Source organism: Mirounga leonina, unplaced genomic scaffold, assembly GCF_011800145.1.
Source record: "Mirounga leonina isolate KUSES-001 unplaced genomic scaffold, KU_Mleo_1.0 Mir_150, whole genome shotgun sequence".
Taxonomy (NCBI): Eukaryota; Metazoa; Chordata; class Mammalia; order Carnivora; family Phocidae; genus Mirounga; species Mirounga leonina.
Genome location: NW_023270374.1, coordinates 5,084,370 through 5,099,848, shown reverse-complemented (window position 1 = coordinate 5,099,848; position 15,479 = coordinate 5,084,370). Strand labels below are relative to the sequence as shown.

Genomic DNA, 15,479 nt, shown 5'->3' with positions numbered 1-15,479 from the left:
AAGGATGAATACCCAACTTTTACATCAACATGGATGGGACTGAAGGAGATTAGGCTAAGTGAAATAAGTCAAGCAGAGAGAGTCAATTATCATATGGTTTCACTTATTTGTGGAATATAAGGAATAGCATGGAGGACATTAGGAGAAGGAACAGAAAAATGAAGGGGGGAAATCGGAGGGAGAGATGAACCATGAGAGACTATGGACTCTGACAAACAAACAGGGTTTTAGAGGGGAGGGGGGTGGGGGGTTGGGTTAGCCCGGTGATGGGTATTAAGGAAGGCACGTACTGCTTGGAGCACTGGATGTTATACGAAAACAATGAATCGTGGATCACATCAAAAACTAATGATGTACTGTATGGTGACTAACATAACATAATAAAATAAAATAAAATAAATAAAATGAATAAAATAGGAGGGATAAAATATGGAATCTACTGTGAAGCTAGAATAGCTCATCTCCCTTTTTCAACATGTAAGAGATAGTTAACATCAAATTTAAGTGGCTATAAGTGTTTAAACTGGTACAAAACAAAAAATATATGAACTTATCAAAGGTACACACATAACCTGATTAGCTACAAGTGAATAACCTCCCATAAGATACATATTCCAGGCTGGTTTCTTTTGCCATTTATGTTTTAGGGTCATTTTATCTAGTATCAAATGGTATATATCATTATAAAAGGTATGTTCGTTTTAAAATAAGCCAAAGTTAACCTAAAGTACAAGATCAATCTGCTGCAAACTAATAGGTAAATATTCAAAAGTAAGGCTCTGCTGCTCTTCCCCCCACAATAGTTCTCAAAACCAGCAAAAATAATTCAGAGACAACTATAATTTTAACAAGATTACGGGGGTGAACAGAATCCAGCACATTAACTCTGAAGCTTGGAGAGGAACTGGCTTCCTCCCTTTCCTGATGATAGAAGTGGAGCATTTAGTGCCTTGCCAATGGTTCCCTGACTGTACACAGCAGAATCAAAATTAGAACTCCAAACTCCAAACTCTGAATCCCAAGCCCTGTTCTCTGAATAATATTTAAAATGTATATCACAGTAAATTATGATGTAAGAACAAAAACTCTAGCAATATTTGCAATATAATTTTCAATTTAAAATAAAGTCGAGTGGTTTTTAAAGATCCCTTTTCCCCCCAAATGGCCTAATTTTGTCACTTTGTAGTACTAATAAATTTAAGAATGATACAAAATGCCATTGCACATTCATCCAAAATAAATACCTTAACAGAATTTCCAGTGTGTAGAAGCTTCTTTAAAGTTGAGCCTGAAAGTTTAAAACACTGAGTTAGAAATAGAGTATGTAAATTTATACCATACACACACAAAAAACTCAAAATGGATTAAGATATATTTTAAAAGATCAGTTTTAGAAAGAAAATATGTACTTATAACAAAAGATATAATTTTTTAAAAATAAAACTTACCTTCAGAAACAAAGCAATGTCATAGGAGACAGAGATACATCTTTAAGATGAAAGTACTTTAAGTATGAACCTCTTCAAAACTCTTAAAAGAGTCAAAATGATTGATATTAAAGTAACATATATGCCCACAGTGGATTATGTGTAAATATCTCATCATGCATAAAATAAATGATTTTTTCTAATTTCTAAAGTTAAAAATAAAACTGCTCACAAAACATTTTACAAGAACATTTTGCAAATATTCAAAACAGCGTTTCTTTCCTTGTGGCAACAATCACATTTATGGGTTCAGTCCTCTAGCAGAATCTTTGGTCACTGTCAAGAGGAATCAAAGTTTACTCAGAACTACACCAGTCAACTGCAAAAACTTTGATGCTGCAGCCCTCTTCAATTAGAAAGTCTCTCTTATGAGGATGGAAACATGTTACCTATCATTCTATAAATGTAGTCATGTCTTAGTATGGAGATGTCTTGGCAACCCTACCTAAATATCAGATGTAGGCTCTAAATGGGATCTTAACCTTAAAGAAGGAAGTAATCTTTAAAAATGAAAATATATTGGAAATTAGGCAAGAGAACTTTCCTTCCATATTTTTCTGGGGAGAAAACTATTTAGATCTCCTGGTGAGAAGTTTTATGCATCAATTAAAACTTGGACATCAAAACATATTTTCCCCACCACTGTATTTCAAAGAGATGTTCCACCAAGAAATAGAGCTAGTCTCAACAAATTTCTATAGGTCATCTTCATGTGGAAAAATATATGCATGTTAGTTAAATGCATACAATTTTGTAACTGCTGTGCCATATACAATACTGGGGCTTAGTGGACTCACCATTGTTATGACTACATTACAGCACTAAATCACCAATGGTTTGTGAATGAGTAAGGGAAGTTAAAGTGCCCTCCTCCCTCTACTTCTCCTGTCACCAAACCATCTCCAGTAATTTTTGGTCTAGAGCCACCACTTACTGGACTAAGCTCTCTCACAGCTACGATTCAAGTGCCTGTGCTCATGGGACTGTTTTATCCCATACCTCTCCTTAACCTGGGGCCTTGTCCCTTGCCTCCATGTTCATCCATTCTTGGACAAAGGCTGGTGTACCTCAGTTTAATATCGGCTCCAGTATGCCCATGAGGACCTCATGTGGTTGGCAGGGTCAACAGACACTCCACTCCTTAAGAGATTTGAGATAAAGTCTGCACACAGCTCTCTTCCCGGACATCTGGCAAATCCATCATCTTGCAACACATTCTTGGAAACACTTTCTCCTGGTCATTGTGCATGACCACTGGGGCTTCTCAGCCCTTTCTCTTCTTAGAATAGGTCCACAGTTTTAAACGTTTAGTCTACCCACAGTTGCCTATATCCACTCATGTCTACACAGAGAGAAGAAAAATATTTATAGAAAGGACAGCCTTTACAAAGAGACATACAGAATGTCTGATCCATATCTGCCAACAGTCTCTGACTTTTTTTTTTTGAAATTAACCTGATAATTTGTTAGAGCAGCAATAGAAAATGAATACATACATATTTGATCTATCCCATCTTGTATTCAGAAACTCCTGTATGTGTGAAGTAGTACAGCTTGGCAGTTACAAGCCAGTCAGAAGTCAGACTGCTAAGGTTCAAATCCAGGTTTCGCACTCACTATATAACCTGAGTCAGTTACTTAATCTCACCATGCTCAAGTCTTCTCATCTGTAAAATGGGATATTAACAGTGCCTATCATAGCGGATTCTTAATGAAGTTTAAATGAGTTCATATATACAAATGCTTAGAACAGTGTCTGGTTTATGAAAAGTACATTTTCCCCACAAGATAAGGCATCAGCTATTCTCTAAGGCACTCTTTTAATTTTTTTTATTCTTTCTTTCTTTTTTCTTTTTAAGGAGGCTCCATGCCCAGCATGGAGCCCAACTCGGGGCTTAAACTCACAACCCTGAGATCAAGACCTGAGCTGAGATCAAGAGTTGGATGCTTAACTGACTGAGCTACCCAGGGGACCACTGAGGCATTCTTTTTTAAATAAGAACAACATTAGAAAGAATATTTGTGCAGTAGGGGCACATAGCATAGTGTTTCAACATGAAAACCAGTGATAAATACCTGAGAGCTTTGCCTGGCCACTTTAGGTATTTCTTAAGGTCCTAAGTTCACAAAGATATTGCCACTCTACCATTATGAAATCCTTTTCATTTTAATTTCAAAAAGTTTCTCTCTATATATCACACCTGTTTGGACTTTTATTTTTATTTTTTTATTATTATGTTATGTTAATCACCATACATCACATCATTAGTTTTTGATGTAGTGTTCCATGATTCATTGTTTGCATATAACACCCAGTGCTCCATGCAGAACGTTCCCTCTTTAATATCCATCACCAGGCTAACCCATCCTGTTTAGACTTTTAAATACACCACCCACACTATGATTATAACCACCCCTATCTTTCTCAGGTGCCTCTTCAACCCTACTGGTTGCCACTATATTGATTCATATGAGGAGAAAATGAATAAATGAGTAAATAAAATCTAGTTGGACTAGATTCTATGAACTAGATTCAATGGTTGGACTGATTCTATGAACTTCAAACTTCTATTGGCTTTTATTGTATCTTATAAATATTCTTTGAATGTGAGTCTTATTGCTTTTAAGGAGGGCTGGGTCTAGCACAAGAAGAGTGAGGGGTCTGCACAAGATTTAAGGACCAAAAACTCAGTAATCAAAATAAATAATATTTTAATACAATAGCTTCTAAAAATCAAAATTAATGCAAAAAAACCCATGATGAACATTATTAAAGTTTTAAATAAGTACCAGTGTTCAGCTGAGCCATACTGGAGCCTAAGGTAAAAGGAAATATGTGTACCACTATAGATATGTTTTTATGTATTTTTAATGATTAAATTTTTTCCAGAACATTTAAGCATTGAAAAAATATTGAAAAAACAAAATCTCAATATTGAACAATCAAAAAATATTAAAACTCACCATTAGCTTAAATATTTTGTTTATAACACAGAATGCATTATAATCTTACTTTCCTGGCTTTAATGGAACAAATCCAACAACATTTTCAAAATCTTCTTTGCTTATCTCATTTTCAATTGTGAGAATTGCAATACTTGACAATTTCTCTTGACAAAGTAACAATCTTGTAGATAATCTTTTTAAGGCCACTAGTTCACAAATATAGTTCTAATCTAACTTTAACATTATAAAAGGGATTCTTACTTGGTTTCAATTCTTTTTAAAAAAACTCTCTCTGTATCACGCCTCAAACTAATTAATAAGCAAAGGCAGTATAGCACACCAGGAAGAACACAGAGAAACACACTTTGGGGTGCTGGCGTGCAAGGTGTGCTGAAAGTTGCCAGTCGAGCAGGAACACAGAACTTTCTGGCACTACAGTATCTACAATAAGCACTCAGAAGCAGCAATCCACTGGAGGGATTTGAAATTAATCTCAAAAGGAAGCACTGGTTGCTATACGAAAACAATAAATCGCGGATCACCACATCAAAAACTAATGATGTATTGTACGGTGACTAACATAACATAATAGAATAAAATTAAAAAAAAAAGGAATCATGGACCTAAATGTGAAACATATTAACTATAGAATTTCTAGAAGAAGACATAGAAGATCTTTGTGATCTTGGGTTAGACAAAGAATCCTTAGACAGGACACCAAAAACACAATCCATAATAGAAAAATTTATAAACTGAACCTTATAAAAATTAAAAACTTTTACTCTCTGAAGGACACAATTAAGGGAATGAAAAGACAAGTCAGAGATGGGGAGAAAATATTTCCAAGTCACGTATCTCATAAAGCACTTAAATCTGAAATATATAAAGAACTTTCAAAATTCAATATTAAGAAGACAACTCAATTAAAAAAATGGTCAATCAATTCAAACATACAGACTGCCAAAGATATACAGATGGCAAATCGCACATGAAAGATGCTCAAGATCACTAGTCATTAGAGAAATGCAAATTAAAACCACAGTAAGATACCACTACCACTAAAATTAAAAGACTGATCATACTAAGTGTCAATGAGAATGTAAAGTAACTACAACTGTCATACTGCTGGTGAGAATGTCAACCATTATGGGAAGCAGTCTGTCAGTCAAACATATAACTTTATATGATTCAGCCATTGCATTCTCAAGAGATAGGAAAGCACATGTGCACATAAAGACTTATACACAAATGTTTACAGAAGCTTGGTTTATATCCAAATACTAGAAGCGGCCCAAATGCCCATCAACAAGTGACTGGATAAACAAACTATGGTATATCTATATAATGGAATACTATACTACTCAGAAATGAACTATTAATATATGCACCAACACAGAATATCAAAATAATTATATTGAGTGAAAGAAGCCAAACAAAGAAGAGTATATACTGCATGATTCTATTTCTGTAAGATTCTAGAAAATCAAATTAATCTATAATGACAAAAGCAGATCAATGGTGACCTGGGGGAGTGGGCAGGAGGGTCGGAAAAGAGCATGAGAAAACCATTGGGAATGATGGCTATGTTCATTATCTCGATTGTCATAATGATTTCACAGGTATACATCTATGTCAAAACTTCTCAAAATTAACATTATCTATACATACCGTTTATTGTATGTCAATTATACTCCCCCAAAAGAGCTGGTTTTTTGAACAGGAAAAAACAGAGTAGGTGGTCTGGAAGTGACTAAGTGAAAGATCAGGAGGACAGAGGCTGTGCTCAGATACAGGTCTGTATGATGACAAGGGTGCAGAAGAAAACCAGTAAACCATGGAGGGTGAGGGGTCGAGGAGCTGATGGGTAACTTGATAAGAAGGGAAAGGACTCGGAGACAGCTAAGCCATTAAAAAAAGTCAAGTAGGCAGATCAGAAGATATGGCAGCAACAAGGACAGACAAGGCCTAGTCAAGGGAGAGGTTTCCAGAGGGGGTGGTGGATGAGGTCTGGAATGGACCTTGGAGAAAAGAAAGACCATGATCTCACTCCCACAGGCCTGAGGGAGACAAAGAAGCCTGAGAGAAAAGCCAGGTTTCAGAGAGCCGAGGAGGTGAAACCAAGAGGCTGAGGCTCTAGGGCTGTCGCTTAACCCAGTAAGAGGATTTCCAGAGGGTCGAGTACAAAGTGGGAAGGAGGGCAAGAAATGCAGGGCACTGATGACGAAAGCACCCTAGAGAGGACGCTGGGAAGACACCAAGTGGGTCCAAGGGGCATTAGGCTCAGCCATCACCTGGTGACACGAAGGCAGTTTAGCCTGGCTGCAATGCATCTCTGAAGGAGCCCTAGTGTAAAGTGCACAGGAGACCCTGTTCCCTCGGGAAGAGGGGGCTGTGGTGTGTCCTGACTACAAGGAACTCAGGGAGGGCTGTCGGGCTCAGGGTCCTGAGCAGTAGTTAGAACCCAGTTAGAGCCCAGTGAGCTGTAGAAACTTTGAGAAATAAGGCCACTCAGAGGTTGTGTTCACATTCCAAGCACTGTCAGGCCACTGGGTAGCCCAAGGCATAAAGCAAGGGATACTCTTAAAAAGTCATAAACAAATCTGCAGTTTAATTATGCATTGGTTTTTATATTCCGTATAAGAACCTGGTTGAGCAAAGATTAATAATGACTCCTATAAAAAACACATATGATAAATAAAATCTTAAAAAAAAAAGGGGGGGGGGCGCCTGGGTGGCTCAGTCAGTTAAGCGGCTGCCTTCGGCTCGGGTCATGATCCCAGGGTCCTGGGATCGAGCCCCGCATTGGGCTCCTTGCTCAGCGGGGAGCCTGCTTCTCCCTCTCCCTCTGCCTGCCTCTCTGCGTACTTGTTCTCTCTCTCTATCTCTCTGTCAAATAAATAAATAAAATCTTAAAAAAAAAACCATATATGAACCATATCTTCTTTATCCATTGGTCTGTTGAAGGGCCATTGAACTGTTCTTTCCAGTTTGGCTATTGCGGACATTGCTGCTATGAACATTGGGGTACATATGGCCCTTCTTTTCACTACATCTGTGTCTTTGGGGTAAATACCCAGGAGTGCAATCTCTGGGTCAGAGGGTAGCTCTATTTTTAATTTTTTGAGGAACCTCCACACTGTTTTCCAAAGTGGCTATACCAACTTGCATTCTCACCAACAGTGTAAGAGGGCTCCCCTTTCTCCACAACCTCTCCAACATTTGTTGTTTCTTGCCTTGTCAATTTTTGCCATTCTAACTGGTGTAAGGTGGTATTTCAATGTGGTTTTGATTTGAATTTCCCTGATGGCTAATGATGATGGACATTTTTTCATGTGTCTGTTAGCCATTTGTATGTCTTCTTTGAAGAAGTGTTTGTTCATGTCTGTTCATGTTTTCTGCCTAATTTTTGACCTGATTATTTGTTTCTTGGGTTTTAGAATATTATTCAGCCATCAAAAGGATGAATACCTAATTTTTTATCAACATGGATGGGACTGGAGTAGATTATGCTAAGTGAAATAAGTCAAGCAGAGAAAGTCAATTATCAAATGGTTTCACTTACTTGTGGAACATAAGGAATAGCATGGAGGACATTAGGAGAAGGAAGGGAAAAATGAAGGGGGGGACATCAGAGGGGGAGATGAACCATGAGAGACTATGGACTCTGAGAAACAAACTGAGGGTTTTAGAGGGGAGGGGAGTGGGGGAATGGGTTAGCCTGGTGATGGGTATTAAGGAGGGCATGTATTACATGGAGCACTCGGTGCTATACAAAAACAACGAATCATGGAACATTACATCAAAAACTAATGATGTACTGTATGGTGACTAACATAACATAATAAAATTAAATTAAAAAAAAATATATGAGGTACTGTGTGAATTTTCCATTTGAGCCCAATCCTTTAAACCCAAGGGCTATTTATTTTGAAGATGTTTGATATAAAACATCTCTAGTACAAAATAAATCCTTCCACCCACACCAAACATTTATTGCAAATGTAGCAATAAATGTACAGTGTAGCACTGTACACTGAATGGGACAAGAAATCTGCTTCCTTGAGACTCATGAGCAGTAAACCTTCCAAAGCAAACACATATAACTTGAATCCTGTACTGATGATGCATGGGCACATGAAAGGGGGCCACAGCCTGCCCCTGCACCAAATACCCTTGGTTTACTCATGTGCCATTCTTTATCATCTCCTCACATCCTGTCAGCTTTCATTATTACAGAGGTAAGGCTTCAAGTGCCCACCCTTGTCCACCATGATGTATTGGCCTAAAATTGGCTTTAGGAAAATCTTCTCATTCATAATTAGTCATGGAATTTACAAACCGTTGAGTAGCAGGTTGGCAGACATCATAGTTGGTGTGTGTTCTGTCAGCCACTTCCCTAATGTTCTTACTCTCTAAACCTCACTTGCAGCAGTATCTCTAGATGCCTGGAATAATGAACAGTGTTCATTTCACATTACAACAGAGTCCGAACAGGCTTCCTCATTCAATGGCTTATATAAATCCTTAAGCATAGAAAAACTTACAGACTATTTTCTCTCTCTAAAAACAGTATAGAGAGAAACAGAACCTCTCTCTTTGCTACTGACAAAACAAGATGGCAGGATAAGAAACTGACTTCAAACATTGTGGCAGCTGATGTTTCAGATTAACTTCTTTCTCTGTATAAAACCTAGCTATCCAGTAGGTCTGAGAATTTTTAAGACTTGCAGAATATAGGAATTGCTCTTATTTTAGGTTTCTATACTTAGGGACATTATTTGTAGTGTGGGGCAGGAAGCATACCGAATCAGTGGTATGTAAACCCAGCTTCCAGGTTCTAACCCAGTATTCCAGAGTATCTTGGCCACTATCAGCCACAGTAACATTTAATTAAGAAGTTTATACAGTAGTGTTCTTCATATTAGGTAAGAAATATTAGATATCTAGAATATAAAAGATCTAAAATAAGGAATATTAGATACCTAGAATGTCTGGAACTGACTAGTGAAAAGCTTCCTGTCCTAGCCTCAACAGGTTTCGCAGAAGTCAAGAAGATACTGATGCTATGGAAATATTTAAGGCACATTCCTTTCCCTTTAAAATCTGGTGTTTTCTTATAGTTTCTTAGGTTTTATAACTAACTTGGTCAAGACCTTGAGTGACATATGGTGGCCGTTTTAACAAATCCAAATAAACTGGGAAGAATGGAAGAGAGTGAGGTCAAGAAAATGTGTAGAATTGCTAATCCACAATCCCTTATTGGAAATTTCAAAATCTAAGAATCTATGAAAACTAAAGCTTTTTGTGTGGAATTTACTGGTGGACAGGACCTGACCTGAATCTGAACTCATGTGGTAGCAACACCCGACTAATGTGAGGCTATTTCATATCTTAGGCTACAGAAATAAGAATTCTCTTGGTTACAGGGTGCTGTCCAGCCCCCTGGGGTGTTACATATAGACATCAACATTGTGTTAATGTTTGCTGAACATCAACACACCACACAGCCATTCTAAAATCTGAAAAATTTTGATTCCAAAATACATTTAGCCTGAAGATCATCATAAAAGGTATGTGGACCTGCCTAATCACCAACTTCTACCCAGTTTGATAAATCATGCAAAAATACATTTATCTGAAAAGAGCCTGTTTGATTCAAGTATTAAGCATATAAGCATCAAAATAAGGATGATTTTATATGCAAATGCTCATACTTCAACATTCTGAAACATGACTCATACTGGCCGTGTTATACAGCCAGCTTATTCTATACACGAGATAAACGAGCTTATTTCACACACTAAACTAGATAAACAGCACCTGCTCTTATGCTGGCTCAGGAGACTAGTACTCTGCAATCCCAATCGAAGAGTCACTATTCTCGGTCAGACACTATTAAACTGGGTAAAAAGCTACTTGTACCTGCAATCTTAACCAGTCCATGTGGTAATAGTAGCCAGAATTAAGGTAATACCATACACCACCTCCTAGATGCATAAAGTTTCACAACACAAATAGCAAATGAATTTCTACACCCAGTTCTAGTAAGTTTATTCAGGCTGAAGGGGGGCCTATTAATCTTCAGACATTTTAAAGTACTCTCTGTAGAAAACGAGTATCCTTTTCATACATATGACAAAACAGAATGGATGGATTATACCTAGCACAAATAAAAAATTCTGCATGCAGTTATTTCTCATTTTCATCCATTCCTGCTACACCATGGAGCGTTACAAACCCCTATGATTCCACTTCAGATTATACTTACCATTTGATTTTTAAATTTTTACTTTAAATACACAATGTTGAAGTATCAATGAACAGAAATGTTATCAATAACACTATAATTTAAAGGAAAACCTTCTTTGTGTATTTGAAAGATTTAAAGACCAAGTCTTCTACCTTCAAGTAATGATTTAATCATTCAGTTCAGGAGATGTATTTATTATATATATTTCACTAAACAGTTCAGTTTATATAAGTGTCGTTATATTTTTCACATAAATAGTACTAAATTAAATTTGGGATTCTGAATTTTGAAATATCCACCGAAAGTGCCATGTTCTTTCAGGTCCCATGTCTTTCACAGATCGATCTCCCATCTAGGAAACCCTTTCCACACTCGTATTTCAAGGCTCAGATAGTGATTACCTCTCTTGAAGCCTTCCTCAAGTCCTCTGAATAGAATTGTTCGACTTTCTTTGCTACCATTACACTTTTCGTAGCAGCAATTACACTGTAATTATTTTTTTTTCTCACCTATCCCTCACCCTGGCAATCAGCTTATATAATACAAGCATGGAGAGATATTGTTCATTTCTACCCCAGAACTTTTGTTTCTCCCTCAGTAGATATTTGAATGAATGATCAGAGAGTAAAGATCCCATTATGAGGTTATGTTCTCCTCAAATATGATCATCTGGCAAGGAGGAAAAAATGGGGAACTGTCAGTCTTCAAAGGCAGAAAGACCAAACCAGACACTCTTTAAAAAGAAAGTAGGATTCATAGTCAATAGCACAAATTACACCAGTTGTGCCATGAATATTAAATTGAGAGGAAACACTGTTCTATGTCAAGAGCTGCACAGAAAGCACAGCGGTGGTAACCTGGCTATATTTCAAGTTCCCTCCTGCTGCCACACCCTAAAGCATTCAAACAGAGTATCTCTGCATCAATGATAAAGTCTTGAAGAACAAGATATTTTTGTAAGAAAAAAATGAAAAGTTACTTAAAAATACTCTGGATCAAATGTTTCTCAATTTTGTGCACAGGCATCCCATGGAGTTCTTGCTAAAAATGCAGACTGTGATTTGGTAGGTCTGGCTGTAGCCTGACATTTTGCATTTTCTAACAAGCTCTCAGGTGAGGCTGATGCTGCTGGTCAATGAACCATCCTTTTTAAGGAGCACTTATGACGTAGGGATAGATATTCTATATTCTGTTTTCCTCCAAAGTGCAGGTTGGACTTGTCTTACTTTTAACCAGAATGCCCTTGTTACCATTCCTTGTTATAACCTAATCTTGATGGTGCTAATTATATAAAATATTACTGAAAATTCAACTGGAAAAAATCTGTATCACTTTAGAAATCTTTAAATTGTTCTTACCTATACTCTGGTAATGCCATCGAAAGAAAATTCGTTCAGGTAGAAACTGCAGTATTTTCTATAAAACAAATTTAAAAATTGTTAAGATATCAACAGAAAATAAACTACACATTTCATGATAGTACTGTGTGTGGTGTGTGTGTGTATCAGAAAAGAAAAGAAAATCTATTTCCAATAATGTAAATAGTGCAGTTGACCCTGTAAGCCCAAGGGACAGTGTCTTTTACTTGCCCCAAGCAACCTTCCTTCCCTGAGCGCCTTAAAGGCATCACTGTCCCAAGTTTAATTCCTCCTAAAAGAAAACAAGAAAAAGAAGAGGAAAAAAAACCCTAAAATGATTATTTTATCTTAATTAAATCATAGTCATTGCTTAAGTTTATATTAAAAGAATAATTCTCAAATGCCAGATTCCCCAGGTTTCTGTTTTTTCATCTTCCACTTCCCCTTTCCATTATCATCATTATTAGTCTGTGGACAAGGACCAGAGTTGGGAAGAAAGATGAACAACAAGGAGGATAAGACCATGAGCATACGGTGGGATAACAAAATGAAATTGCTGCCAAGAATTTCTTGAAATTAATAGCTAAAAATAAGTTTAGGATTGCAGTTCAGAATTCCGCCCCCTTCACCCCCCACATTGGAAGATACAATAAGGAATGAACATATGATATACAAGAGTATTTGGCTAATAAAAGCAGCTTTTCAAAAAAAAAACCAAAAACAAATGACCTTTTTCCTTTTTTCCGACTTTAAAATAAGTTTTGGCAAGTATACTCGTGGGTCATAAGATTCTTTGTACCTTATCTGCAACCACCTTTTTAAGAAATGTGGAAATCCAAAAACTTATAAAAATATATTTCTTGATATTGATAACACATCACTATTTTACCATGAAAAATCTACATTCTAGGTTAATCTAGGCTAATATTCTAACATTTTGAAAGATGAAGGTAAAAAATGTATATCCAGATCCCCTGGTATATTTCCAGGCAGCTAATCAACCGCCTCCTCCATTTGAGCCAGCCTGAGGTTTTGTTTTGTTTTCATTTTCTTGTCTTAACTTTCCCCAGGGTCAGTAACATAGACCTGTATTATTTCATTTGTTCTCATTTGACAACAATGAACATGTAAGAACATCTACTGAGAAAAGGCACGACAGGTAAACTTCCGTCAGACGCAGGTGACTATTTTTTTTAAAGATTTATTTATTTTTAATTTAATTTTATTGTTATGTTAATCACCATACAGTACATTATTAGTTTTGATGTAGTGCTCCCTGATTGTTTGTATATAACACCCAGTGCTCCATGCAATACGTGCCCTCCTTAATACCCATCACCAGGCTAACCCATCCCCCCACCCTTTTCCCCTATAGAACCCTCAGTTTGTTTCTCAGAGTCCACACCCTCTCATGGTTCGTCTCCCCCTCCGATTTCCCCCCCTTCATTTTTCCCTTCCTTCTCCTAATGTCAGACGCAGGTGACTTTAAATGACACAGATTCCTTGCTCTGCCCAGATGCTTTTCCACCCATGGCCTTGTGCCGATGGCGCCACCTCACCATCCCTCTCACTGCAAGCACCACCTCCCCACAGAGGCCCTTCTGCACCTTCTTTCTTTCTGGGCGCCACCTCACCACTGCTCTAATGCTTTCTCTACCACCTGTTCTGTCATCTTCCTAACCCTCACCCCTAGCTGAAGTGATCTTCACGTTCACTCATTTGAAGGCAGTATTCCCTCCCCCCGAGTGTAAGCCCCGCAAGAACAAGAACACCTCTGTCTTTTCTCTGAAGTGTCCCCAGAACCAAGAGCATGGCTGGCACACAGCATGTGCTCAAATAAATACTCAATAGAAGAATTATGCATGCTTTTTGAGTATTACAAGTATCCTAATCTTTGCTATGGTTCTCTGTTCATGTTAACATAAAATGTACCTGGTCTTTCCTTACATGTCATTGACTTAACAATACTTACATTAAAATACATTAAAATGTGTGGGCATTTTTTAAACCATAAACTTAGTAAAGAAAACCCGAACAAAAAAATAAAAGCTGTATAATTTAAAAGAACGAAGTTTTCAAGATTTGACAAACATAAATAATAAAATATAAATGTATTTAGTTATGGTCTTTCTTATAAATTCTTCATACCACCCATCTACACAGATGGAAATGCTACACAAACTACACTGAAGACTATTTCTGATTATATATATTAAAAGCAGTATGTGGCTGATCACATGCTGACAATCACTAACAGGAGTTCTCTCCTGTATTTCCACTTCAGACTTCCTACAGAACATATTGACTCGGTATCTCATAAGCCCATAACTCTAAGGTGTATCTTGTTTTACTACATGTTAATGCTGACATACACTCAAACACACTTCTATAAACACAATAGTCACATGCACATCAAACCCCATTTAATGAAAAATATCTACACACTTGATACCAAGCTTGGCATTTGAAATGCAGAAATAAAATAAATATTCATAAAATACTTAGTTCTTCATTCTATGGGTTTCATGATTAGTGGGCAAGAGAGATGATAAAGAAAATATCATTCAGGAGAAAAAAGAAAAGCCTGACAGAAATTTCTCTGAGGAGCTGCGGAGGTGAGGGGGAAAGCATCTCATCTCAGCAGAAGCTTCATGGAATGGCTCCAGGAAAAAAGGATGCTTGAGCTGAGATTACAGAATTAATTAAATTAGCTTACTGGAGAACAGAACAAAAGGAAGAGCATATGTAAAGGCCAAGAGGCAAAGACAGCCTGAAAGGAACAGCAGCAGCAAGAGAGCCCGCTTGGCTGGCAGGTAGGTGAGGAGGGGATGAGAAGGGCCTGGAGAGGCAGGTGACGCCATGATCTCATGGAGCACTGTGCAGGCACCGAACGTGTTCCAGCTGGAGTGGAATTTAAGATAGCTGAGAAGAGAGGCAGAGATATCAATGAAGAGGCAATGGTAGCATATCAGAGGAGGAATGATGTGGCCTGGACAAAGGTCAGCAAGATAAAGAGAAGCATATAATGGTGATATTTAGGAGGTAAAACTGTCAAGACGGCCGTCAGAGTAGTTGTGGTGAATGGAAGACTCAAGAATGACTCCCCAGTGGCTCAGCAGATGGCAATACTTCTATCTAAGATATCAAATCCAGAAGGAATCCCAGAACTGAAGCATGTCAAGTTTGGTTCTGGACATCCTGGAATTGGAGATGTCAACAGGCTTCTTTGAGGAGATGTTCTAGGCAATTAGATATATGGGCCTGGAGGGCAGAAGCAGGATTTGGATGGTAACAGAATACAGGTAGCAGCTGAAGATGTGTATGTATAAGATCCCTCTGAGAGGGCTTAAAAGGAGATGAAATGAAACCCTAGAGATACCGGTATGTTGAAATTATCCGAAGACAACAAGGGTGAAGAAGGAAGGGGCGCCTCGGTGG

General features: G+C 37.6%; 1 protein-coding gene across 1 annotated transcript in view; it reads right to left on the bottom strand.

Annotated features, from left to right (window-relative positions):
* Positions 1-15,479, bottom strand: part of RALGAPA2 (Ral GTPase activating protein catalytic subunit alpha 2) — a 324,790-nt gene that overhangs the window by 258,678 nt on the left and 50,633 nt on the right. Inside the window, exons 4-5 of the mRNA XM_035005755.1 lie at positions 12,042-12,099; positions 1,245-1,288 (exon numbers count right to left, since the gene is read on the bottom strand). Of these exons, the coding sequence (XP_034861646.1) occupies positions 1,245-1,288; positions 12,042-12,099 (102 nt within the window). The remainder of the gene's footprint in view (positions 1-1,244; positions 1,289-12,041; positions 12,100-15,479) is intronic.